The 27,511-nt window shown below is 65.5% G+C and overlaps 1 protein-coding gene across 1 annotated transcript; it reads right to left on the reverse strand.

Annotated features, from left to right (window-relative positions):
• Nucleotides 1–2,479: 2,479 nt before the first annotated feature.
• On the reverse strand, nt 2,480–26,669 carry CLIP3 (CAP-Gly domain containing linker protein 3). Its single transcript, XM_088537624.1, is given in 14 exon segments — nt 2,480–2,565; nt 2,666–2,738; nt 2,831–2,895; nt 4,788–4,911; nt 7,022–7,159; nt 8,144–8,266; nt 10,572–10,707; nt 14,780–15,016; nt 16,713–16,831; nt 19,301–19,448; nt 19,450–19,463; nt 23,026–23,119; nt 24,488–24,627; nt 26,567–26,669. Coding segments are annotated over 14 exon segments (1,569 nt in total). The 3' UTR covers nt 2,480–2,510.
• Nucleotides 26,670–27,511: the final 842 nt, after the last annotated feature.

The raw sequence follows: 27,511 nt of genomic DNA on the forward strand, positions 1-27,511 counted from the left end.
GTGGTGACGCGCGGGCCATGGGCGTGGCCTGGCACCGGCGGGCGTGGCCTGAGGAGAGGCGGGGCCAAACGCGCTCCCCGGCCCCGCCCCCTCGGTGACGCCGCGGGGAGGGGCGGGAGGAGACGGCGCCGCTCGGGGTGTCCCCATGTCCCCTGTCACCCCCCGCCCCGCATTGGTCACAGGGTCCCCGCATCCCCCCCCCGCCATGTTCTGTCACCCCCCTGGGAACCCCCGGCCCCCCTCAGTGTCCTGTCCCCATCCTGGGGTCCCCGTGTCCCCCCCAGTGTCCCCATGTCCCCCCCGGGGTCCCCGTGTCCCCTCCGTCCCCTCAATGTCCTGTCCCCACCCCGGGGTCCCCGTGTCCCCCCCAGTGTCCCCATGTCCCCCCCGGGGTCCCCGTGTCCCCTCCGTCCCCTCAATGTCCTGTCCCCACCCCGGGGTCCCCGTGTCCCCCCCAGTGTCCCCATGTCCCCCCCGGGGTCCCCGTGTCCCCTCTGTCCCCTCAATGTCCTGTCCCCACCCCGGGGTCTCTGTGTCCCCCTCCAGCGTCCCCATGTCCCCCCCCCGGGGTCCCTGTGTCCCCCCCGGGGTCCCCGTGTCCCCCCCGACCCCCCAATGTCCTGTCCCCATCCTGGGGTCTCCGTGTCCCCCCCAGTCACAGTTCTGGTGTCCCCCTGCCCCCCCAATATCCTGTCCCCACCCCAGGGTCCCCGTGACCCCCCTCAGTGTCCCCATGTCCCCTCCGGGGTCCCCATGTCCCCTCCGCCCCCCCAATGTCCTGTCCCCACCCCAGTGTCCCTGTGTCCCCCCCCCCGTCCCCCCCAATGTCCTGTCCCCACCCCGGGGTCCCCTTGTCCCCCCCCGGGGTCCCCGTGTCCCCCCCGGGGTCCCCGTGTCCCCCCCGTCCCCCCCAATGTCCTGTCCCCATCCCGGGGTCCCCTTGTCCCCCCATCACAGTTCTGGTGTCCCCCCGTCCCCCCCAATGTCCTGTGTCCCCTCTGGTCCCAATTCTGGGCCCCCCCTGTCCCCCCACAGGGTCCCCCCCGATGTCCCGTCCCCCCGTGCCACCCCCCGGTGTCCCCGTGTCCCCACGGGAGGTGGCACACGTAGAAACGCAGTTTATTGGTGACAGAAGCGGGTCCGGAGGGGGGACCATGCGGCAGCGGGGGGGGGGTGGGGGGCGATGGGGACATCAAGCCACTCACGACGATCACGGAGGGGACACGGGGACATGTCCCCTTTGGCGGGGGGAGGAGTTATTGCTACTGAAGGGGAGCACGAGGCTGCGGGCCCAGGCGTCCGGGGGGACCCCGGTCTGCCCCCCCATTAGATGTGGGGCAGAGCCCTGTGGGGTTGGGGGGTAGTGTAATCAGTAAGTTCCAGGGTGAACAGCCCTGAGGAACAGGACCCTAGGGGCAATCCACTGTACTCAGTAGGTTCCAGAGTGAACGGTCCAAACGCAGGCTGGTGGGGGGGGCTGGGGGGGCTAGCATCAGCTCGCTCCCCCTAAATGGCAATCAGTAGGTTCCAGGGTGAACAGTTGTGAGGAGCAGGCCCCTAGGACATATAAGCTCCCCCCACCCCCAGCAATCAGTAGGTTCCAGGGTAAACAATCCAATGCTGAGTTGGAGGGCACCCCAAAGGAGCCCCAGCGTCAGCTTGCTTCCCATAAATGTAATCAATAGGTTCCAGGGTGAACAATCCAATGCTGAGTTGGAGGGCACCCCAAAGGAGCCCCAGCACCAACTTGCTTCCCATAAATGTAATCAATAGGTTCCAGGGTGAACAATCCAATGCTGAGTTGGAGGGCACCCCAAAGGAGCCCCAGCACCAACTTGCTTCCCATAAATGTAATCAATAGGTTCCAGGGTGAACAATCCAATGCTGAGTTGGGGGGCACCCCAAAGGAGCCCCAGCATCAACTTGCTTCCCATAAATGTAATCAATAGGTTCCAGGGTGAACAGCCCCAAACAGGCTTTGGAGGGGCCTGGCATCAACTTTCTCTCATAACCGTAATCTATAGGCTCCAGAGTGAACAGCCCCCCGTGGCTGTTCCCAGAGAGGGTCTAAGAGACCCAGAACCGCCCCCCCGATAACTATAATCAGTAGGCTCCAGAGTGAACAGCCCCAAACAGCATTCGGGAAGGCCTAGAGGGTTTTTGGGGAGGCACGACATCACCTCACCCCTTAGCTGTAATCAGTAGGCTCCAGAGTAAACAGCCCCAAACGGGAAATATTAGGGAGGGGAGAGGGGAGCCTGGCATCAACTCACTCCCCGTGACTGTAATCAGTAGGCTCCAGAGTAAACAGCCCCAAATGGGAAATATTAGGGAGGGGAGAGGGGAGCCTGGCATCAACTCACTCCCCGTGACTGTAATCAGTAGGCTCCAGAGTAAACAGCCCGGCACAACAGGGTTAGCGGAGCGGGGGGGTGTCACATCACGCGGGACAGGGGACAAGGCACTGGGCGGGAGGGGACAGCAGGGGACAGCGTGGTGGCAGGGGGGGGTTACGACTGCATCTCGGCCCGCAGCATCCAGGGGAACCAGCAGCAGAAGAGTAACCTGGGGGGGGACACGGGTGTCACCGGTGTCACCCGCGGGGGGTGGCCCGTCACCGGTGTCACCCATGAGGGGGTGGCCGGTGTCACCGGTGTCACCCCACCTGGACAGGGAGCTCTCGGACGCGATGTCCTTGGGGCTCCGCACGGCCGGGAAGTTGCGCTTGGGCTGGGACACTGCGGGGAGGGGACACTTGGGGACACTTGGGGACACGGCCACCGCGAGGCGGCCCTGGGCGCCCGGCCGGTGTCCCCCGGTGTCCCCATACCCGTGACCTGATGGACCTTCTTGTCGGGGCCACCGTCCCCCGACGCCTCCTTGGGGCCCCCGATCCTGCGGGGACGGAGCCGGTGGCACCAGCGGGGACATGGGGACAGACCCCCCCTCTGCCATGACCCCTGTGGCCCTGCAGTGTCCCCATGTCCCCAGTGTCCCCACGTCCCCAGTGTCCCCATATCCCCCAGGTCCCCAGTGTCCCCACGTCCCCCAGTGTCCCCATGTCCCCGAGGTCCCCAATGTCCCCATGACCACCACATCCCACCGATGTCTTCATGTCCCCAGTGTCCTTCCCAATGTCCCCCAGTGTCCTCATGTCCCCCACATCCCCGTGTCCCCACGTCCCCAGTGTCCCCATGTCCCCCAGTGTCCCCATAACCCCAGGTCCCCAGTGTCCCCACGTCCCCCAGTGTCCCCACGTCCCTCAGTGTCCCCACGTCCCCCAGTGTCCTCATGTCCCCAGTGTCCCCATATCCCCCAGGTCCCCAGTGTCCCCACGTCCCCCAGTGTCCCCACTTCCCCAGTGTCCTCATGTCCCCGAGGTCCCCAATGTCCCCATGACCACCACATCCCACCGATGTCCTCATGTCCCCAGTGTCCTTCCCAATGTCCCCCAGTGTCCTCATGTCCCCCACATCCCCGTGTCCCCACGTCCCCAGTGTCCCCATATCCCCCAGGTCCCCAGTGTCCCCACGTCCCCAGTGTTCCCACATCCTCCAGTGTCCTCATGTCCCTGAGGTCCCCAATGTCCCCATGACCACCACATCCCACCAATGTCCTCATGTCCCCAATGTCCTTCCCAATGTCCCCCAGTGTCCCCACGTCCCCCACATCCCCGTGTCCCCAGGTCCCCAGTGTCCCCACGTCCCCCAGTGTCCCCATAACCCCAGGTCCCCAGTGTCCCCACGTCCCCCAGTGTCCCCACGTCCCCAGTGTCCCCATATCCTCCACGTCCCCAGTGTCCCCATGTCCCCCCAGATCCTCATGTCCCCCTTGTCCCCAATATCCTCCTGAAGTCCCCAACATCCCTCCAATGTCCCCGTGTCCCCATAGCCCTCAGTGTCCCCAGCCCCTCCAATGTCCCCGTGTCACCTCTGCACACAGGAATCCCCATGACCCCAATGTCCCGCCAATGTCCTCATGTCCCCGAGGTCCCCAGTGGCCCCATGGCCCCCAAATCCTCATGTCCCCAGTGTCCTCCCAGTGTCCCCAACATCCCTCCAGTGTCCCAATGCCCTGCAGTGTCCCAATGCCCCCCAGTGTCCCCATAGCCCCCAATGTCCCCATTAACCTCCAATGTCCCCATGTCCTCCAGTGCCCCCCAGTGCCCCAATGCCCCCCGATGTCCCCATAGCCCCGAATGTCCCAATGCCTCCCAATGTCCCCATAACCCTCAATGTCCCCATTACCCCCCCGTGTCCCAATACCCCCCAATGTCCCCATGCCCCCCATAACCCCCAATGTCCCAACGCCCCCTGGTGTCCCCATAGCCCCCAATGTCCCCATAGCCCCCAATGTCCCAATACCCCCTAATGTCCCCATACTCCCAATGTCCCCATGCTCCCTAATGCCCTGCAGTGTCCCAATGCCCCCCAATGTCCCCATGTCCCCCAGTGCCCCCCAATGTCCCAACACCCCCCAGCATCCCAATGCCCCCCCAGTGTCCCAATGCCCCCCGATGTCCCCATAACCCCTCAATGTCCCCATGCTCCCTAATGCCCCCCAGTGTCCCAATGCCCCCCGATGTCCCCATAACCCCCCAGTGTCCCCATGCCCCCCAATGTCCCCATTCCCCCAACGTCCCCATAACCCCCAATGTCCCCCAGTGTCCCAATGCTCCCTGATGTCCCCATACCCCCCAGTGTCCCCATACCCCCCAATGTCCCCATACCCCCCGATGTCCCCATGCCCCCCGGTGTCCCCAATGTCCCCCAATGTCCCCGTGTCACCTGTGCACGCGCGAGGGGGGCGCGAACACCCCGTGCTTGGGGGGGCAGCTGAAGTAGCGGACGCCGAACACGGAGCCGTCGTGTTTCCCCGCGGGAGCCTCCAGCTCCACCCCGAACCAGTACCCTGGGGACATGGGGACATTGGGGACATCATGGGGACATTGGGGACATGGGGACATCGGGGGACACAGGGGAACATGGGGACACGGAGCCGTCGTGTTTCCCCGCAGGAGCCTCCAGCTCCACCCCGAACCAGTACCCTGGGGACACGGGGACATCGTGGGGACACGGGGACATCGGGGACATCAGGGGACGGGGGGACATTGTGGGGACATTGGGGGATACGGGGGACACAGGGACATCAGGGGACACGGGGACATCGCGGGGACACGGGGACATCGGGGGACACGGGGGGATCAGGGACATCGGGGGACACGGGGATGTGAGGACATCGGGTGACGTGGGGACATCGGGGGATGCGGGGACACGGGGGGACACGGGGGGACACAGGGGGACGGGGGGACATGGGGACACAGGGACGTCGCAGGGACATGGGGACATCGGGGGGACACAGGGACATGGGGGAAAAGGAGGGATACGGGGGGACGCAGGGACATCGTGGGGACATCATGGGGACATGGGGACGTCGCGGGGACATGGGGACATCGGGGGGACACAGGGGGACACGGGGACACGGGGGGACACAGGGACATGGGGGACACAGGGGGACACGGAGGGACGTGGGGATACAGGGGACACGGGGACATCGTGGGGACATCATGGGGACATGGGGACGTCGCGGGGACATGGGGACATCGGAGGGACACAGGGACACGGGGACATGGGGACACGGGGACGTCGCAGGGACATGGGGACATCGGGGGGACACAGGGACATCACGGGTACATAGGGGGACATGGGGACATCAGGGGGACACAGCAGATGGCGGGGACCATGGGACATTGGCGGAGGGGGGACAGGGACACAATGGAGGACACGGGACAGGGGGGTCCCCAAGGAGATGCCGGGGGGGACACGGGGTGAGCTGGGAATTCCCAAAGGGGATCCCACATTCCCGGGGGATATTCCCAGGGGTGTCCCCAGGGGTATCCCAGGGTCTCCCGGGGGTGTCCCCAAGGTGTCCCTGGGGTGTCCCCAGAGGGTGTCCCCAAGGGTGTCCCCAGAGGGGTGTCCCCGGGGTGTCCCCAAGGGTGTCCCCAGGGGGTGTCCCCAAGGCCTCCCTGGGCTGTCCCGGGTGTCCCCAAGGTCTCCCAGGGGTGTCCCGGGCTGTCCCGGGTGTCCCAAGGGTGTCCCTAGGGGTGTCCCCAGAGGGGTGTCCCCGGAGTGTCCCCAAGGTCCCTAGGGATGTCCCCAGGGGGTGTCCCCAAGGTCTCCCTGGGCTGTCCCGGGTGTCCCCAAGGGTGTCCCCAGGGGGGTGTCCCAAGGGTGTCCCCAATGTCTCTCCGGGCTGTCCCGCGTGTCCCAAGGGTGTCCCCAGAGGTGTCCCCAGAGGGGTGTCCCCAAGGTCCCAGGGGTGTCGCCAGGGATGTCCCCGGGGTGTCCCCAAGGGTGTCCCCAGGGGGTGTCCCCAAGGCCTCCCTGGGCTGTCCTGGGTGTCCTGGGCTTTCCCGCGTGTCCCCAAGCGTGTCCCAAGGGTGTCCCCAGGGGTGTCCCCAGAGGGGTGTCCCCGGGGTGTCCCCAGGGGGTGTCCCCAAGGTCCCTGGGGTGTCCCCGGGCTGTCCCGGGCTCTCCCAGGGGTGTCCCCAAGGTCCCCAGGGATGTCCCCGGGGTGTCCCCAGGGGGGCGTCCCCAAGGCCTCCCTGGACTGTCCCGGGTGTCCCCAAGGGTATCCCAGGGGTGTCCCCAGAGGGGTGTCCCTGGAGTGTCCCCAAGGTCCCTAGGGATGTCCCAGGGGTGTCCCCAGGGGGTGTCCCCGGTGTCTCCCTGGGCTGTCCCGGGCTCTCCCAGGGGGTGTCCCCGGGGGGTGTCCCCAAGGTCCCTGGGGTGTCCCCGGGCTGTCCCAGGGGTGTCCCCAAGGTCCCCAGGGGGTGTTTCCAGGGGTGTCCCCAGGGGGTGTCCCCAAGGTCTCCCAGGGGTGTCCTGGGCTGTCCCGGGCTCTCCCAAGGGTGTCCCCAAGGTCCCCAGGGGGTATCCCCAGGGGGTGTCCCCAAGGTCCCCAGGGGGTGTCCCCAGGGGGTGTCCCCAAGGCCCCCCCGCCCCGCCCCGCTCCTCACCGGGCGCGAACTGGGTCTTCCCGTAGAACCGGGCGGTCCCGGCTTTGTGCCCGGCCACGAGCACCGCGTCCCCGGGCTCCACGCGCCGCCCCTCGCGGTCCAGCCACGCCCCCGCCGCGCCCGCGCGCTTCCGGGAGCCTGGGGGCGGGGACAGCGTCAGGACACGCCCCCCCTGCCCCGCGCCCCGCCCCTTCCCCGCGGGTACCGCCCCGGGAGCCTGGGGGCGGGGCTAGACAGGACACGCCCCCCCCTCCCCCGCAGATACAGCCCCGGGAGCCTGGGGGCGGGGCTAGACAGGACACACACCCCTGACACGCCCCCCTCCCCGCGGATACAGCCCTGGGACAGCATCAGGACACGCCCCCTTCCCTGCGCCCCGCCCCCGTGGGTACCGCCCCGGGAGCCTGGGGGCGGGGCCAGCGTCAGGACACGCCCCCTTCCTTGCGCCCCGCCCCAGCGGGTACCGCCCCGGGAGCCTGGGGGCGGGGCTACCGTCAAGACACGCCCCCCCGGACACGCCCCCTTCCGCGCGCCCCCACCCCGCGGGTACCTCCCGGGACCCTGGGGGCGGGGCTAGCGATAGGACACGCCCCCTCCCCCGCTAGTACCGCCCCGTGGGCTTGTGGGAGGGGCTAGCTGGGGACACGCCCCCCTCCCAGGTACCATCCCGGGATTGGCGGCTGCCTCGCCCCCCCAGGACACGCCCCCTTCCCCGCGCCACGCCCCCCTGCTGAGCTTGGGGGCGAGGCCAGATGCGGACCCGCCCCCTGTCACCGGGGGACCCGCCCACCACACGCCCCACCCACCTCGCTCTGAGGGGGCGGGGCTATAAACGACCACGCCCCCCCCCCCTCTAGGACACCCAGTGGGTGGGCCCAAGCCCTCCCCTCCCTTAATGGGAGTGGGCGGGCTTGGGCGTGGCCACGCCCACATGGCCGCAGGCGCCCCGCCCCTAATGAGATTTGGCCACGCCCCCACGCCAGCCCCACACCGGGGCAGGGGAATGGGGGGGATCCGGGCGCAGGGGCCCAGGCGTCCGGGCCGGGGGGGATCTGGGCACAGGGGCCCAGGCGTCCGGGTGGGGGGGGTCCCGGCGCGGGGGCCCAGGCGTCCGGGCTCCACCTTTCTTGTCCTTGCGGCTCTTGCCGGGGGGCCGGGCCGGGGGGCCGGGGGGGGTCTGGGGGGGCGACGGGGCCGGCGGCTGCTCCTCGGCCTTGGAGATCTGGGACACGGAGGCGAAGATGCCTGCGGGGGGGGGATGGTCCCATATAGCCCCGTATGGCCCCTTATATCCCAGTATAGCCCCATATAACCCCCTATTGCGCCTTACATCCCACTATAGCCCCATACACCCCAGGATGGCCCCATATAGCCCCGTATGGCCCCTTATATCCCAGTATAGCCCCATATAACCTCCTAAATGCCAGTATAGCCCCTTAAACCCAGTATAGCCCCATATAACCCCCTATAGCCCCTTACATCGCACTATAGCCCCATACACCCCAGGATGGCCCCATATAGCCCCATATGGCCCCTTATATCCCAGTATAGCCCCATATAACTCCCTGAATCTCCGTATAGCCCCTTAAACCCAGTATAGCCCCATATAAACCCCTATTGCCCCTTACATCCCACTATAGCCCCATACACCCCAGGATGGCCCCATATAGCCCCGTATGGCCCCTTATATCCCAGTATAGCCCCATATAACTCCCTGAATCTCCGTATAGCCCCTTAAACCCAGTATAGCCCCATATAAACCCCTATTGCCCCTTACATCCCACTATAGCCCCATACACCCCAGGATGGCCCCATATAGCCCCGTATGGCCCCTTACATCCCAATATAGGCCCATATAACCCCCTAAATCTCCGTATAGCCCCTTAAACCCAGTATAGCCCCATATAACCCCCTATAGCCCCTTACATCGCACTATAGCCCCATACACCCCAGGATGGCCCCATATAACTCAATATAGCCACTTATATGCTAAGACGGCCCCATATACCGCAGTATAGCCCCATATAAACCAATATAGCCCCCTACATGCCAGTATGGACCCCTATAACCCAGTATAGCCCCATACACCCCAGGGTGGCCCCATATACCCCAGGACAGCCCCATACATCCCAATATAGCCCCTTAAACCCCAGTATTGCTCCATACACCCCAATATGGGCCCCTACACCCCAGGATGGCCCCCTATAACCCCGGTATAGCCCCATACATCCCAATATAGCCCCATATACTCCAGGACGGCCCCATATACCCCCAAACAACCCCATACATGCCAATATAGCCCCATACACCCCAGTATAGCCCCGTCCATCCTAATATAACCCCATACATCCCAATATAGCCCCATACACCCCAGGATGCCCCCCTATACCCCAGTATAGCCCCATACATCCCAATATGGCCCCAAACACCCCTGTATAGCCCCATATACCCCAGGACAGCCCCATATACCCCAGGACAACTCCATACATCCCAATACGGCCCCACACATCCCAATATAGCACCATATATCCCAGGACAGCCCCATACATCCCAATAGAGCCCCATACACCCCAATACGGCCCCATATACCCCAGGACAGCCCCATACATCCCAATACGGCCCCCTATACCCCAGGATGGCCCCATATACCCCAGTATATCCCCATAAATCCCAATATGGCCCCATACACTCCAGGATGACCCCATATACCCCAGGACAGCCCCATACATCCCAATACGGCCCCCTATACCCCAGGATAGCCCCATATACCCCAGTATAGCCCCATACATCCCAATATGGCCCCATACACTCCAGGATGACCCCATATACCCCAGAACAGCCCCATACATCCCGATACGGCCCCATACATCCCAATATAGCCCCATATATCCCAAGATGGCCCCATACACCCCTGGACAGCCCCATATACCCTAATATAGCCCCATACATCCCGATATGGCCCCATACACCCCAGGACGGTCACATACACCCCAATATAGCCCCATACACCCCAATACGGCCCCATATACCCCAGGACAGCCCCATACATCCCAATACGGCCCCCTATACCCCAGGATGGCCCCATATACCCCAGTATATCCCCATAAATCCCAATATGGCCCCATACACTCCAGGATGACCCCATATACCCCAGGACAGCCCCATACATCCCGATACGGCCCCATACATCCCAATATAGCCCCATATATCCCAAGATGGCCCCATACACCCCTGGACAGCCCCATATACCCTAATATAGCCCCATACATCCCGATATGGCCCCATACACCCCAGGACAGTCCCATACATCCCAATACAGCCCCATACATCCCCATACGGCCCCATATAACCCAGGACGGTCCCATACATCCCAACATAGCCCCATACATCCCAATATGGCCCCATACACCCCAGGGTGGCCCCAGATACCCCAGGACAGCCCCATACACCCCAGTATAGCCCCATACATCCCAGTATGGCCCCACACACCCCAATATGGCCCCACACACCCCAGGCCGGTCCCATCCACCCCCATACGGCCCCGGGGCACCTTGCTTGGGGGGGCAGATGAAGTAGCGGACGCCGCCGACGCTGCCGTCGTTCTTCCCCTCGGGCTCGTCCAGCTCCACGCCGGCCCATTGGCCGCTGGCGAAGGCCGTGGTGCCGCAGAAGCGCAGCGTCCCCACCTGGCAGTAGGTTCCAGAGTGAACGGCACGATTAGGGCGCTCGGGGGATGCGCGTGTATAGCATTGACTCAATCCCTTTGACCGTCATCAGTAGGTTCCAGAGTGAACGGCGCGATTAGGGCACCCGGGGAGCATGCATGCATAGCATTAATTCAATCCCTTTGTCCGTCATCAGTAGGTTCCAGAGTGAACGGCACGATTAGGGTGCTTCGGGGGTGTGTGTGTATAGCATTAATTCAATCCCTTTGAGCGTCATCAGTAGGTTCCACAGTGAACGGCGCGATTAGGGCACCCGGGGAGCATGCATGCATAGCATTAATTCAATCCCTTTGTCCGTCATCAGTAGGTTCCAGAGTGAACGGCACGATTAGGGTGCTTCGGGGGTGTGTGTGTATAGCATTAATTCAGTCCCTTTGACCGTCATCAGTAGGTTCCAGAGTGAACGGCGCGATTAGGGTGCTTCGGGGGTGTGTGTGTATAGCATTAATTCAGTCCCTTTGACCGTCATCAGTAGGTTCCAGAGTGAACAGCACAATGAGGGTGTTCAGGGGGGTGTGCGTGTATAGCACTAATTCAATCCCTTTGACCGTCATCAGTAGGTTCCAGAGTGAACGGCACGATTAGGCTGCTTCGGGGGTGAGTGTGTATAGCACTAATTCAATCCCTTTGACCGTCATCAGTAGGTTCCAGAGTGAACGGCACAATTAGGGCGCTCGGGGACTGTGTGTGTAGAACATTAACTCAAGCCCTTTGACCGTCATCAGTAGGTTCTAGAGCGAACGGCGCAATGAGGGTGCTCGGGGGGGGGTGTGCGGGCACAGCATTAATCCGATCCCTTTGCCCGCCATCAGTAGGTTCCAGAGTGAACAGCCCAATACTACAGTAAGGATCTGGGGCGCCGCTGGCCTGCGCTCGCTCTCCATGACCATCATCAGTAGGTTCAAGTGTGAACAGCCAGGCTGCCCCAATGCACCACGTGCGCCCCAAATCCCCCAATGCCCCCCACTGCACCCCAAAGCACCCAGTGCCCCCAAATACCCCGGTGCACCCCAAATATGCCCCAAATACCCCAGTGTACCCCAAATACCCCGGTGCACCCCAAATACCCCCAATGCACCCCAAATACCCCCCAAATACCCCAGTGTACCCCAAATACCCCGGTGCACCCCAAATACCCCCAATGCACCCCAAATACCCCCCAAATACCCCAGTGTACCCCAAATAGCCCAGTGCACCCCAAATACCCCGGTGCACCCCAAATAGCCCCAATGCACCCCAAATACCCCCCAAATACCCCAGTGCACCCCAAATACCCCCAATGCACCTCAATGCAATCAAATACACTCAGTGCACCCCATTGCACCCCAAATACCCCGATATAGCCCCATACACCCCAGGACGGTCCCGCCGTTCACTCTGGAACCTACTGACGACTGTCGAAGGCTTAAGTTAATGCTCTACACGCACATCCCCTGAGTGTCATAATTGTGCTGTTCACTCTGGAACCTACTGATGACGCTCAAAGGGATTGAATTAATGCTATACACGTGCACCCCAAATACCCCCAATGCACCTCAATGCAATCAAATACACTCAGTGCACCCCAAATACCCCATTGCACCCCAATGCAACCCTATGCACCCCAATACACCCAATGCACCCCAAATACCCCATTGCACCCCATTGCACCCCAGTGCACCCCAATGCACCGAATGCACCCCAATGTACTCAAATACACTCAGTGTGCCCCAATGCACCCCATTGCACCCCAATGCACCCCAATACACCAAATGCACCCCAAATACCCCAATGCACTGCTATGCACCCCAATGCAATCAAATACACTCAGTGCCCCCCAATGCACCCCAATGCACCCCAATACACCCCAATGCACCCAATGCACCCCAATACACCCCAATGCACCCCAAAGCACCTCAGTGCACCCCACATATCCCAATGCACCTCAATGCATTCAAGTACACTCAGTGTCCCCCAATGCACCCCAATGCACCCCAAAACCCCCTTTTTCACCCCATTTTTTCTCACCTTGTCCCCTGGCAGGCGCACGCGGGCCCCCAGGCGCAGCCCCAGGTGCCCCAAAGCACCCAGTGCCCCCCAAATACCCCAGTGCCCCCCAAATACCCCCAATGCACCCCAAATACCTCCCAATGCACGCAGTGCCCCCCAAATACCCCAATGCAACCTCAGTGCAATCAAATACACTCAGTGCACCCCAAATACTTCATTGCACCCCATTGCACCCCAAAGCACCCAATGCACCCCATTGCACACCAATGCAACCCTATGCACCCCAATACACCCAATGCACCCCAAATACCCCAATGCACCCCAGTGCACCCCAGTGCACCCCAATGCACCCCATTGCACCCCAATGCACTGCAATACACCCAATGCACCCCAATGAACTCATTGCACCCCACTGCACCCCAATACACCCCAATGCACCCTAAATACCCCAATGCACCCCACTGCACTCCATTGCACCCCAGTGCACCCCAATACATCCAATGCATCCCAATGCACCCAGTGCACCCCAAATACCCCAATGCAACCTCAGTGCAAATACACTCAGTGCACCCCAAATACCTCATTGCACCCCATTGCACTCCATTGCACCCCAAAGCACCCAATGCACCCCAATACACCCCAATGCACCCCAATGCACCCCAATGCACCCAATGCACCCCAAATACCCCAATGCACCCCAGTGCACCCCAGTGCACTGCAATACACCCAACGCACCCCAATGCACCCATTGCACCCCACTGCACCCCAATACACCCCAATGCACCCTAAATACCCCAATGCACCCCACTGCACTCCATTGCACCCCAGTGCACCCCAATACATCCAATACACCCCAATGCACCCAGTGCACCCCAATGCACCTAGTGCACTCCATTGCACCCCAATGCACCCACTGCACCCCATTGCACCCCAATACACCCCAATGCACCCAGTGCACCCCAATGCACCCCATTGCACCTCAGTGCACCCCACATATCCCAATGCACCTCAATGCAATCACATACACTCCGTGCACCCCAAAACCCCCTTTTTTACCCCATTTTTTCTCACCTTGTCCCCCGGCAGGCGCACGCGCGCCCCCAGGCGCAGCCCCAGGCGCCCCAAAGCACCCAGTGCCCCCCAAATACCCCAGTGCCCCCCAAATACCCCCAATGCACCCCAAATACCCCCCAATGCACGCAGTGCCCCCCAAATACCCCAATGCAACCTCAGTGCAATCAAATACACTCAGTGCACCCCAAATACCTCATTGCACCCCATTGCACCCCAAAGCACCCAATGCACCCCATTGCACACCAATGCAACCCTATGCACCCCAATACACCCAATGCACCCCAAATACCCCAATGCACCCCAGTGCACCCCAGTGCACTCCAATGCACCCCAATGCACCCCAATGCACTGCAATACACCCAATGCACCCCAATGAACTCATTGCACCCCACTGCACCCCAATACACCCCAATGCACCCTAAATACCCCAATGCACCCCACTGCACTCCATTGCACCCCAGTGCACCCCAATACATCCAATGCATCCCAATGCACCCCAAATACCCCAATGCAACCTCAGTGCAATCAAATACACTCAGTGCACCCCAAATACCTCATTGCACCCCATTGCACTCCATTGCACCCCAAAGCACCCAATGCACCCCATTGCACCCCAATACACCCCAATGCACCCCAAAGCACCTCAGTGCACCCCACATATCCCAATGCACCTCAATACAATCAAGTACAGTCAGTGTCCCCCAATGCACCCCAATGCACCCCAAACCCCATTTTTTCACCCCAAAACCCCATTTTTCACCCCATTTTTTCTCACCTTGTCCCCCGGCAGGCGCACGCGCGCCCCCAGGCGCAGCCCCAGGCGCCCCAAAGCACCCAGTGCCCCCCAAATACCCCAGTGCACCCCAAATACCCCCCAATGCACCCAATGCAAATACACTCAGTGTCCCCCAATGCACCCCAATGCACCCCAAACCCCATTTTTTCACCCCAAAACCCCATTTTTTCTCACCTTGTCCCCCGGCAGGCGCACGCGCGCCCCCAGGCGCAGCCCCAGCCTCCGCAGCACGACCCCCCCGGGCAGGTTGTCCTCGTTGGGGAGGGTGGCCCGGGGCAGGCGGCACCGGGGGGGCTCGGCCTCCTGCAGGAGCCTCCGCAGCGCCCGGGCGGCCGCCGCGGCCTCCGCGCGGTCCAGGGCCATGTCGGCCGCCTCGGGGACCACGTCGGCCGCCACCTGCCCCTTGCTGTTCTATGGGGGGGGACGGGGGGCTCAGCGACGTGTGGGGTGGCTATGGGGCAGCTATGGGGCAGCTGGGGGGCTATGGGGCACCCAGGGCCATGTCGGCCGCCTCGGGGACCACGTCGGCCGCCACCTGCCCCTTGCTGTTCTATGGGGGGGGACGGGGGGCTCAGCAACGTGTGGGGGGCGGCTATGGGGCAGCTATGGGGCAGCTGGGGGGCTATGGGGCACCCAGGGCCATGTCGGCCGCCTCGGGGACCACGTCGGCCGCCACCTGCCCCTTGCTGTTCTATGGGGGGGGACGGGGGGCTCAGCAACGTGTGGGGCGGCTATGGGGCAGCTATGGGGCAGCTGGGGGGCTATGGGGCACCCAGGGCCATGTCGGCCGCCTCGGGGACCACGTCGGCCGCCACCTGCCCCTTGCTGTTCTATGGGGGGGGACGGGGGGCTCAGCGACGTGTGGGGCGGCTATGGGGCGGCTATGGGGCAGCTATGGGGCAGCAAGGGGGTTGGGGGGCAATGGGGGCTGGGGGGCAACCAGGGCTATGGGGCAGCTTGGGGGGCTGCTGCATGGGGGCTATGGGGCACCCAGGGCCATGTCGGCCGCCTCGGGGACCACGTCGGCCGCCACCTGCCCCTTGCTGTTCTGGGGGGGGACGGGGGGCTCAGCGACGTGTGGGGGGCGGCTATGGGGCAGCTATGGGGCAGCTGGGGGGCTATGGGGCAGCTATGGGGCAGCTGGGGGGTGTCCTGGGCTATGGGGGCTATGGGGCACCCAGGGCCATGTCGGCCGCCTCGGGGACCACGTCGGCCGCCACCTGCCCCTTGCTGTTCTATGGGGGGGGACGGGGGGCTCAGCGACGTGTGGGGTGGCTATGGGGCAGCTATGGGGCAGCTGGGGGGCTATGGGGCACCCAGGGCTATGGGGCAGCTTGGGGGGCTGCTGCATGGGGGCTATGGGGCACCCAGGGCCATGTCGGCTGCCTCGGGGACCACGTCGGCCGCCACCTGCCCCTTGCTGTTCTATGGGGGGGGACGGGGGGCTCAGTGCCGCGTGGGGTGGCTATGGGGCAGCTATGGGGCAGCTGGGGGACTGGGGGGCACCCAGGGCTATGGGGCAGCTTGGGGGGCTGCTGCATGGGGGCTATGGGGCACCCAGGGCCATGTCGGCCGCCTCGGGGACCACGTCGGCCGCCACCTGCCCCTTGCTGTTCTATGGGGGGGGAGGGGGGGCTCAGTGACGTGTGGGGGGCGGCTATGGGGCAGCTATGGGGCGGCTATGGGGGGCTGGGGGGCAACGGGGGTTGGGGGGCAACCAGGGCTATGGGGGCTATGGGGCAGCGCGGGGGGCTATGGGGCAGCGCGGGGGCTGCTGCATGGGGGGCTAGGGGGGCTATGGGGCACCCCCCGCTGTCCCCATGTCTCGCCCCTCGCCTCCAGTGGCCCCTCGATGTCCCCAATGTCCCCAACCCCCCACAATGTGCCCATGTCCCCCTGATGCCCCCAATGTCCCCTTGATGTCCCCAATGTCCCCTCGTTGTCCCCCATTGTCCCCATTGTCCCCTACCCTCCGTGCCGGGTCCGCCCCGTGCTCCAGCAGGCAGCGCACGGCCCCCACGCACAGGTTGGATGTCCCCATTGTCCCCAATGTCCCCAATGTCCCCAATGTCCCCAATGTCCCCTCGATGTCCCCATTGTCCCCTACCCTGCGTGCCGGGTCCGCCCCGTGCTCCAGCAGGCAGCGCACGGCCCCCACGCACAGGTTGGAGGCCGCGATGTGCAGGGCGGTGCCGTGGCTGAAGTCGCTGCACGTGGAGTGGAGAACTGCGGGGACAGCGACATGGGGACACGGGGGGACACGGGGGGACACGGGGACACGGGGGGACACAGGGACATGGGGGGACATGGGGGGACACAGGGACAGGGATGGGGACACAGGGACATGGAGACAGGGGACACGGGGGGACATGGGGGGACATAGGGGGACATGGGGACATGGGGACACGGGGGGACATGGGGGGACATAGGGGGACATGGGGACATGGGGGGACACAGGGACATGGGGACAGGGGACACGGGGGGACATGGGGGGACATAGGGGGACATGGGGACATGGGGACACGGGGGGACATGGGGGGACATAGGGGGACATGGGGACATGGGGGGACACAGGGACATGGGGACAGGGGACACGGGGGGACACGGGGGGACACGGGGGGACATGGGGACAGGGATGGGGACAGGGGACAGGGACAGGGACGGGGACAGGGATGGGGACACGGGGACACGAGGGGACATGGGGACATGGGGGGACACAGGGACAGGGATGGGGACACAGGGACACGGGGACAGGGACACGGGGGGACAGGGACCCATGGGGGGATATGGGGACATGGGGACAGGGATGGGGACACAGGGACACGGGGACAGGGGACACGGGGACAGGGATGGGGACAGGGATGGGGACGGGGACACGAGGGGACATGGGGACATGGGGGGACATGGGGGGACACAGGGACAGGGATGGGGACACAGGGACACGGGGACAGGGACACGGGGGGACACAGGGGGACAGGGAGACATGGGGGGACAAGGGGGGACACAGGGAGACATGGGGACAGGGATGGGGACAGGGGACAGGGATGGGGACAGGGACGGGGGACACAGGGGGGACAGGGACGGGGGACACAGGGGGGACAGGGACGGGGGACACGGGGGACACAGGGACACGGGGACAGGGATGGGGACAGGGACAGGGGGGACGGGGGACACACGGGTTACAGGGGACACAGGGGACAGGGACAGGGATGGAGACAGGGATGGGGACAGGGACACAGGGGACACAGGGGACAGTGAGCACAGGGACAGGGCCACCCGCACGGACGGCCCCGCGCCGGGACACCCCATGGGCGGGTGGCACCCGTGGGCCCCGGCGTCCGAGTGCCCCCATGTCCCCCCATGTCCCCCCATGTCCCCCCCATCCCTCCATACTCCCCCATGTCCCCATGTCCCCGTGTCCCCATGTCCCACCATATCCCCCCATGTCCCCCCTATCCCCCAATCCCCCCATGTCCCCATGTCCCCCCATATCTCCCCATATCTCCCCATATCCCCCATATCCCCCATGTCACCCATGTCCCCGTGTCCCCATGTCCCACCATATCTCCCCATGTCCCCCGTGTCCCCATGTCCCCTCATATCTCCCCATATCCCCCCATATCCCCCATGTCACCCATGTCCCCATGTCCCCATGTCCCATCATATCTCCCCATATCCCCCCATATCCCCCATGTCACCCATGTCCCCGTGTCCCCATATCCCCCATTGCCCCCCATGTCCCCCGTGTCCCCCCATATCCCCCATGTCCCCCCACATCTCCCCATATCTCCCCATGTCCCCCCATGTCCCCCATTAACCCCATGTCCCCCATGTCCCCCCGTGTCCCCCATATCCCCCATTACCTCCATGTCCCCCATTACCCTCCATATCCCCCATGTCCCCCATATCCCCAATGTCCCCCACGTCCCCCCCGTGTCCCCACGTCCCCCCTATGTCCCAATGTCCCCCTGTGTCACCGCGGGGCCCAGCAGCCCTCAGCAGGGTCCGGATGAACTCAGGGACATCGAAGTAGGCCGCGTAGTGCCCCATATCCCCCATGTCCCCCATATCCCCCATTACCCCCCATGTCCCCCATGTCCCCCCACGTCCCCCCCGTGTCCCCAATGTCCCCATGTCCCCACCGCGGGGCCCGGCGGCCCTCAGCAGGGTCCGGATCAGCTCCGGCACGTCGAAGTAGGCCGCGTAGTACCCCATATCCCCCATTACCCCCACAGCCCCCATTACCCCCATTACCCCCCATATCCCCCATTACCCCCGTGTCCCCCGTGTCCCCCACGTCCCCCCCGTGTCCCCAATGTCCCCATGTCCCCACCGCGGGGCCCAGCGGCCCTCAGCAGGGTCCGGATCAGCTCCGGCACGTCGAAGTAGGCCGCGTAGTACCCCATATCCCCCATTACCCCCACAGCCCCCATTACCCCCATTACCCCCCATATCCCCCATTACCCCCGTGTCCCCTCATCCCCCCCATGTCCCCAATGTCCCCCTGTGTCACCGCGGGGCCCAGCGGCCCTCAGCAGGGTCCGGATGAGCTCAGGGACATCGAAGTAGGCCGCGTAGTGCCCCATATCCCCCATGTCCCCCATATCCTCCATTACCCCCCATATCCCCCATTACCCCCGTGTCCCCCCGTGTCCCCTCATCCCCCTCATGTCCCCAATGTCCCCATGTCCCCACCGCGGGGCCCGGCGGCCCTCAGCAGGGTTCGGATGAGCTCAGGGACATCGAAGTAGGCCGCGTAGTGCAGCGCGTTCATGCGGGTCCAGCGGCTGCGCAGGGCCGCGTCCCCCCCGAGGGCCAGCAGCCGCGAGGACAGACGGACAGCGGGCCGCGGGGTCACCTGGGGACAGGGGACACGGTCAGGGGACACCCAGGGGACATGGGGACACCCAGGGGACATGGGGGGACATGGGGACACCCCCAGCACCAGCAGCCGCGAGGACAGACGGACGGCGGCCGCAGGGTCACCTGGGGACAGGGGACAGGGTCAGGGGACACCCAGGGACATGGGGACACCCTGGGGACACCCAGGGACATGGGGATCCCCCCAGCGCCAGCAGCCGCGAGGACAGACGGACAGCAGCCGCGGGGTCACCTGGGGACACCAAGGGACATGGGGACACTGGGTCAGGGGACATGGGGACACCAAGGGACATGGGGACATGGGGACACCCAGGGACATGGGGGGACATGGGGATCCCCCCCGAGCGCCAACAGCCGCGAGGACAGACGGACGGCAGCCGCGGGGTCACCTGGGGACTTGGGGACACGGTCAGGGGACATGGGGACCCAAAGGGGACATGGGGACACCCAGGGGACACCCAGGGACATGGGGACCCCCCCAGCGCCAGCAGCCGCAAGGACAGACGGACGGCGGCCGCGGGGTCACCTGGGGACAGGGGACACGGTCAGGGGACACGGGGACACCAAGGGACACCCAGGGGACACCCAGGGGACACCCAGGGGACATGGGGATCCCCCCAGCGCCAGCAGCCGCGAGGACAGATGGACGGCGGCCGCGGGGTCACCTGGGGACACCAAGGGACATGGGGACATGGGACAGGGTCGGGGACATGGGGACACCCAGGGACATGGGGGACATGGGGATCCCCCCCCCCGAGCGCCAGCAGCCGCGAGGACAGACGGACGGCGGCCGCGGGGTCACCTGGGGACATGGGGACACGGGGTCAAGGGACATGGGGACACTCAGGGGACATGGGGACACCCAGGGGACACCTAGGGACATGGGGGACACTAAGGGACATGGGGATCCCCCCCGAGCACCAGCAGCCGCGAGGACAGACGGACGGCAGCCGCGGGGTCACCTGGGGACAGGGGGACACAGGGACACGGGGTCAGGGGACACGGGGACACCCTGGGGACCCTAAAGGACATGGGGACACCCAGGGGAGATGGGGACACCCAGGGACATGGGGACACCCGGGGATCCCCCCCCCCAGCGCCAGCAGCCGCAAGGAGAGGCGAACAGCGGCCGCGGGGTCACCTGGGGACAGGGGACAGGGTCAGGGGACTTGGGGATACCCGGGGACCCTAAAAGACATGGGGACACCCAGGGGAGATGGGGACATCAAGGGACATGGGGACACCCAGGGGACACCCTGGGGACATGGGGATCCCCCCAGCGCCAGCAGCTGCGAGGACAGACGGACGGCAGCCGCGGGGTCACTTGGGGACAGGGGACAGGGTCAGGGGACACCCAGGGACATGGGGACACGGCCAGGGGACATGGGGACACCCAGGGGACATGGGGACACCCAGGGGACACCCAGGGGACATGGGGATCCCCCCCAGCGCCAGCAGCTGCGAGGAGAGGTGCACAGCGGCCGCGGGGTCACCTGGGGACACAGGGACACGGTCAGGGGACATGGGGACACCCAGGGGACCCTAAAGGATATGGGGACCCCAAGGGGACCCTAAAGGATATGGGGAACCCAGGGGGACAGCAGGGGACATGGGGACCCCGAGGGGACAGGGAGAGCCCAAGGGGACCCTAAAGGACATGGGGACCCCAAGGGGACAGCAGGTGACATGGGGACCCCAAAGGGATCCCAAGGGGGCCCTAAAGGACAAGGGGACCCCAGGGGGAATCCAAGGGCCATGGGGACCCCAAGGGGACCCTAAAGGACATGGGGACACCCAGGGGACATGGGGACACCCAGGGGGACACTAAGGGACATGGGAAGCCCAGGGGGACAGCAGGGGACATGGGGACCACAAGGAGATCCTAAAGGACAAAGGCCACCCAAGAGGATCCTAAGGGACATAGGGACGCCAAGGGGACCATAAGGGACACGGGGAGCCCAAGGGGACCCTAAAGGACAGGGGAACCCAAGGGGACCCCAAGGGGACCCTAGAGGACAAGGGGAACCCAAGGGGATCCTAAGGGACAGGGGGACCCCAACGGGATCCTAAAGGACGTGGGGACCCCAACGGGACATCAAGGGACATGAGGACCCCAAGGGGACACCAAGGGACATAGGGACCCCAAAGGGACATCAAGGGACATGGGGAGCCCAGGGGGACCCTAAAGGACATGGGGACCCCAGGGGGACAGCAAGGGGCAGGAGGACCCCAAGGGGACACAGGGACCCCAAGGAGACCCCAAGGGACACGGGGACCCCAAGGGGATCCCGAGGGACATGGAGACCCCAAGGGGACCCTAAGGGGCAGGGGGACCCCAAGGGGACCCCAGAGGACAGGGGGACCCCAAAGGGACAGCAAGAGACATGGGGACGCCAAGGGGACCCCAAGGAGGTCCTAAGGGACATGGGGACCCCAGGGGGACACCAAGCGGACGCCAGAGACAGGGGGACCCCAAGGGGACCCAGCGACACCAAGAGGAGCCCAAGGGCCCAAGGAGACCCCAAAGGGACCCAGAGACCCCGCCCCCTCGCGCCAGCCCCGCCCCAGGACACAAACCCCGCCCCCGAGTCAAACCCCGCCCCCGGGCCCGCAGGAGGCCCCGCCCCCGCGCCAGCTCCGCCCCCCGACGGCGCACGTGCAGCACCGCGGCGTCATGCCCGCGAGGCCCCGCCCCCCTGCAGGCCCCGCCCCCTGCGGGGCCCCGCCCGCCTTGCACGCGTAGTGCAGCAGCGTCATGTCCGTGAGGCCCCGCCCCCGATGAAGCCCCGCCCCTCGATAAAGCCCCGCCCCCGGTGAAGCCCCGCCCACCGACGCCGTGCGCGCCCGCCTTGCACGCGTAGCGCAGCAGCGTCATGCCCGCGAGGCCCCTCCCACACACAAGCCCCGCCCCCCGGTGAAGCCCCGCCCACCGACGCCGTGCGCGCCCGCCTTGCACGCATAGTGCAGCAGCGTCATGTCCGCGAGGCCCCGCCCCCGTGCAAGCCCCGCCCCCCGGTGAAGCCCCGCCCACCGACGCCGTGCGCGCCCGCCCTGCACGCATAGTGCAGCAGCGTCATGTCCGCGAGGCCCCGCCCCCCGTGCAAGCCCCGCCCCCCCGTGCAAGCCCCGCCCCCATGAAGCCCCGCCCACCGACGCCGTGCGCGCCCGCCTTGCACGCGTAGTGCAGCGGCGTCATGTCCGCGAGGCCCCGCCCCCATGCAAGCCCCGCCCCCCCGTAGCCCCGCCCCCATGAAGCCCCGCCCACCGACGCCGTGCGCGCCCGCCTTGCACGCGTAGTGCAGCAGCGTCATGTCCGCGAGGCCTCGCCCCCCGGTGAAGCCCCGCCCCCCGCGCAGGCCCCGCCCCCGGTGAAGCCCCGCCCCCCGGTGAAGCCCCGCCCACCGACGCCGTGCGCGCCCGCCTTGCACGCGTAGTGCAGCAGCGTCATGTCCGCGAGGCCTCGCCCCCCGGTGAAGCCCCGCCCCCCGCGCAGGCCCCGCCCCCGGTGAAGCCCCGCCCCCCGGTGAAGCCCCGCCCACCGACGCCGTGCGCGCCCGCCTTGCACGCGTAGTGCAGCAGCGTCATGTCCGTGAGGCCGTCGCGGTCGTCCACGTGGCCCCCGCGCCGCAGGATCTGCCGGGGACGCGTCACGCGCGGGGACATGGGGACACCCTGGGGACACCCTGACCCCCCTGGGGACACCCTGGGACCCTGGGGACACCCTTGGGGACACGTGATCCCCTCCACCATCCTGGGGACACCCTGGGGACACCCTGCCACGCTGGGGACCCTCATGAGGACACCGTGGGGACACCTTTGGGGAGACCCTGTCAGCCTCGGGACACCCTTGGGGACACCTTGGGGACACTCGATCCCCTCCAGCACCCTAGGGACACCCTGGGGACACCCTGCCACCGTGGGCACACCTTTGGGGACACCCTGTCAGCCTCAGGACACCCTTGGGGACATTCTGGGGACACCCAATCCCCTCCAGCACCCAGGGGACACCCAGGGGACACCCTTGGGGACACCTTGGGGACCCCTGATCCCCTCCAGCACCCTACGGACCCCCTTGGGGACCCCCTGGGGACCCCCTGGCGACACCCTTGGGGACACCGCGGGGACACCCAATTCCCTCCAGCAACCTGGGGACACCCTGGGGATACCTGATCCCTTCCAGCACCCTGGGGACACCCTTGGGGACACCCTGCCACCCTGGGGACACCGTGGGGACACCTTGGGGACACTCGATCCCCTCCAGCACCCTGGGGACACCCTTGGGGACACCCTGGGGACCCCCTGCCACCCTGGGGACACCTTGGGGACACCCTTGGGGATACCCTGGGGACACCCAATCCCCTCCAGCACCCTGGGGACACCCTGGGGACTCCCTGCCACCCTGGGGACATCCTTGGGGACACCTTGGGGTCACTCGATCCCCTCCAGCAGCCTGGGGACACCCTGACACACTTGGGACACCCTTGGGGACACTCTGGGGACACCCTGGGGACAGCCGATCCCCTCCAGCACCCTGGGGACACCCTGGGGACCCCCTGCCACCCTGGGGACCCCCTTGGGGACACCGTGGGGACACTTTGGGGACACCCTTGGGGATACCCTGGGGACACCTGATCCCCTCCAGCACCCTAGGGACCCCCTTGGGGACATCATGGGGACACCATGGGAACCCCCTTGGGGACACCTTGGGGACACTGTGGGGTCACTCGATCCCCTCCAGCACCCTGGGGACACCCTGGGGACACCCTGCCACCCTGGGGACACCCTTGGGGACACTTTGGGGTCACTCGATCCCCTCCAGCACCCTGGGGACACCCTGACACACTTGGGACACCTTTGAGGACACCCTGTCAGCCTTGGGACACCCTTGGGGACACTCTGGGGACACCCTGGGGACACCCGATCCCCTCCAGCACCCTGGGGACACCCTGCCACCCTGGGGACACCTTGGGGACACCATGGGGACACCTTGGGGACACCCACCTCGTTGCCGATGACATCGATCTGGTGCTGCACCTGGGGCACCCACTGGCGCACGATGGCGAAGAGCTCCGGGACGGACGTGCGCGGATCGAACAGGATCTCCCGGCACGCCGGATCATTGGGATCGAAGAACGTGAAGGCTGCGCGGGGACAGGGGACAAGGGACAACACGGGGGGGACACGGGGACAAGAGACAATGCGGGGGGGGACAACGTGGTGGGGACAAGGGACAATGCGGGGGGGACAAGGGACAACGCGGGGAGAAAAGGGGGGAGCCCCATGGGGAACAATTCCGGATCAGACACCGGAGAATCCCAAGGAGGGTCCCCTAGGGTGGCCCGTGGGGTGGCCCTGTCCCCATGGGGGTGGCCCTGTCCCCCACAAGGGGACACCCCACAGAGCACAACCCCATATCAGCCACCAGAGAATCCCCGCCCAGGGCCCCTATATTGTCCCACGGGGTGGCCCTGTCCCCATGGGGTGGCCCTGTTCCCAGAGGGCTGGCCTTGTCTCGATGGGGTGGCCCTGTCCCCATGGGGGTATCCTTGTCCCCATAGGGTGGCCCTGTCCCCATGGGGTGGCCTTGTCCCCATGGGGGTGGCCTTGCCCCCAGAGGGGTGGCCCTGTCCCCATGGGGGTGGCCCTGTCCCCATGGGGTGGCCCCGTCCCCATGGGGGTATCCCTGTCCCCAGAGGGGTGGCCCTGTCCCCAACAAGGGGACACCCCACAGAGCACAACCCCATATCGGCCACCAGAGAATCCCCACGCAGGGCCCCCTAGAGTGGCCCATGGGGTGGCCCTGTCCCCATGGGGGTGGCCCTGTCCCCCACAAGGGGACACCCCACAGAGCACAACCCCTTATCAGCCACCAGAGAATCCCCACCCAGGGCCCCTATATTGTCCCACGGGGTGGCCCTGTCCCCCTGGGGTGGCCCTGTCCCCAGAGAGATGGCCTTGTCCCCATGGGGTGGCCTTGTCCCTATGGGGTGGCCTTGTTCCCATAGGGGTGGCCCTGTCCCCATGGGGTGGCCCTGTCCCCATGGGGGTGGCCCTGTCCCCCACAAGGGGACACCCCACAGAGCACAACCCCATATCAGCCACCAGAGAATCCCCACCCAGGGCCCCTATATTGTCCCACGGGGTGGCCCTGTCCCCCTGGGGTGGCCCTGTCCCCAGAAGGGTGGCCTTGTCCCCAACAAGGGGACACCCCACAGAGCACAACCCCATATCGGTCACCAGAGAGTCCCCACCCAGGGCCCCTATATTGTCCCACGGGGTGGCCTTGTCCCAACGGGGTGGCCTTTTCCATATGGGGTGGCCTTATCCCCATGGGGTGGCTCTGTCCCCATAGGGTGGCCCTGTCCCCATGGGGGTGGCCCTGTACCCAGAGGGGTGACCCTGTCCCCAACAAGGGGACACCCCACAGAGCACAACCCCATATCGGCCACCAGAGAATCCCCACGCAGGGCCCCCTAGAGTGGCCCATGGGGTGGCCCTGTCCCCACGGGGGTGGCCCTGTCCGCATAGGGTGGCCTTGTCCCCAGAGGAGTGGTCTTGTCCCCATGGGGTGGCCCTGTCCCCACGGGGGTATCTCTGTCCCCATGGGGTGGCCCTGTCCCCATGGGGGTGGCCTTGTCCCCATGGGGTGGCCCTGTCCCCACGGGGTGGCCTTGTCCCCCCAGGGGTAGCCGTGTCCTCATGGGGTGGCATTGTCCCCACAGTGGTGGCCCTGTCCCCATGGGGTGTGTGTGTGTGGGGGGGGGGGGGGTCAGGGTGTCCCTGTCACCCCAGGGACGTCCCCAAGCCTGGGGGACGATTCCGACGTCCCCATCCCCGCGGGTGCCACCGCCGCGGAGGGTGACAATGAATGACAAACCACCGGTGACATCGGCAGGGCGTGATGGGGACACCCAGCTCCCAATGGAGATTCTCCGCTGGCTACTATAGGGTTGTGCCCTCCCCAACAACGAATCCCACCGGGATGCGACGGGAGCAGGAGGGGCCCAGGCGTCCGGGGGGGGGGGGGGTGGGGACACGCGTGTCACCCTTGGGGACACGGGGACGTCCCCCCGCGCTCACCGTAGTCCTTGGGGAGGGGGGCGGGCGCCGCCGGATGCACCACGGGCCGGAGGGGCCGCTCCGAAGCCTCGGGAAGGGGCCCGGAGCCGCCGGCCTTCGTCATGGTGCCCTGCGGGAAAGGGGGATGGATCGGGATGCGCTTTCCGGGAGGCTGCCCAAGGATCCCGGGATGCTGCCTGAGCCACCCCTGGAATTCCTGCTGTTCCTATGGATTGGGGGTGCTGGGATGGAGCTGGGGGGAGGCCGGGATGAGGGGGGATGGAAGCGGGATGGGGCTGGGATGAGGAGGGGATGGAGCTGGGATGAGGAGGGGATGGAAGTGGGATGGGGCTGGGATGAGGAGGGGATGGAGCCGGGATGGAGCTGGGATGAGGTCGGGATGGAGCCGGGATGAGGAGGGGATGGAGCCGGGATGGAGCTGGGATGAGGTCGGGATGGAGCCGGGATGAGGAGGGGATGGAGCCGGGATGGAGCTGGGATGAGGTCGGGATGGAGCCGGGATGAGGAGGGGATGGAGCCGGGATGGAGCTGGGATGAGGTCGGGATGGAGCCGGGATGAGGAGGGGGATGGAGCTGGGATGAGGAGGGGATGGAAGCGGGATGAGGAGGGGATGGAGCCGGGATGGGGCTGGGATGCAGATGGGGATGGAACCAGGATGAGGAGAGGGATGGAACCGGGATGGAGCTGGGATGAGGAGGGAGACGGAACTGGGATGCAGCTGGGGATGGAGCCGGGATGAGTCCGGGATGGAGTCGGGATGAGGAGGGAGATGGAGCCGGGATGAGTCCGGGATGGAGCCGGGATGAGTCCGGGATGGAGTCAGGATGAGGAGGGGGATGGAGCCGGGATGCAGCTACGGATGGAGCTGGGATGAGTCCGGGATGGAGCCGGGATGAGTCCGGGATGGAGGCGGGATGAGGAGGGGATGGAGCTGGGATGAGGTG

This window comes from Tinamus guttatus, unplaced genomic scaffold, assembly GCF_059628265.1.
Source record: "Tinamus guttatus ecotype Peru unplaced genomic scaffold, ASM5962826v1 Tinamus_guttatus_pri_ptg000827l, whole genome shotgun sequence".
Taxonomy (NCBI): Eukaryota; Metazoa; Chordata; class Aves; order Tinamiformes; family Tinamidae; genus Tinamus; species Tinamus guttatus.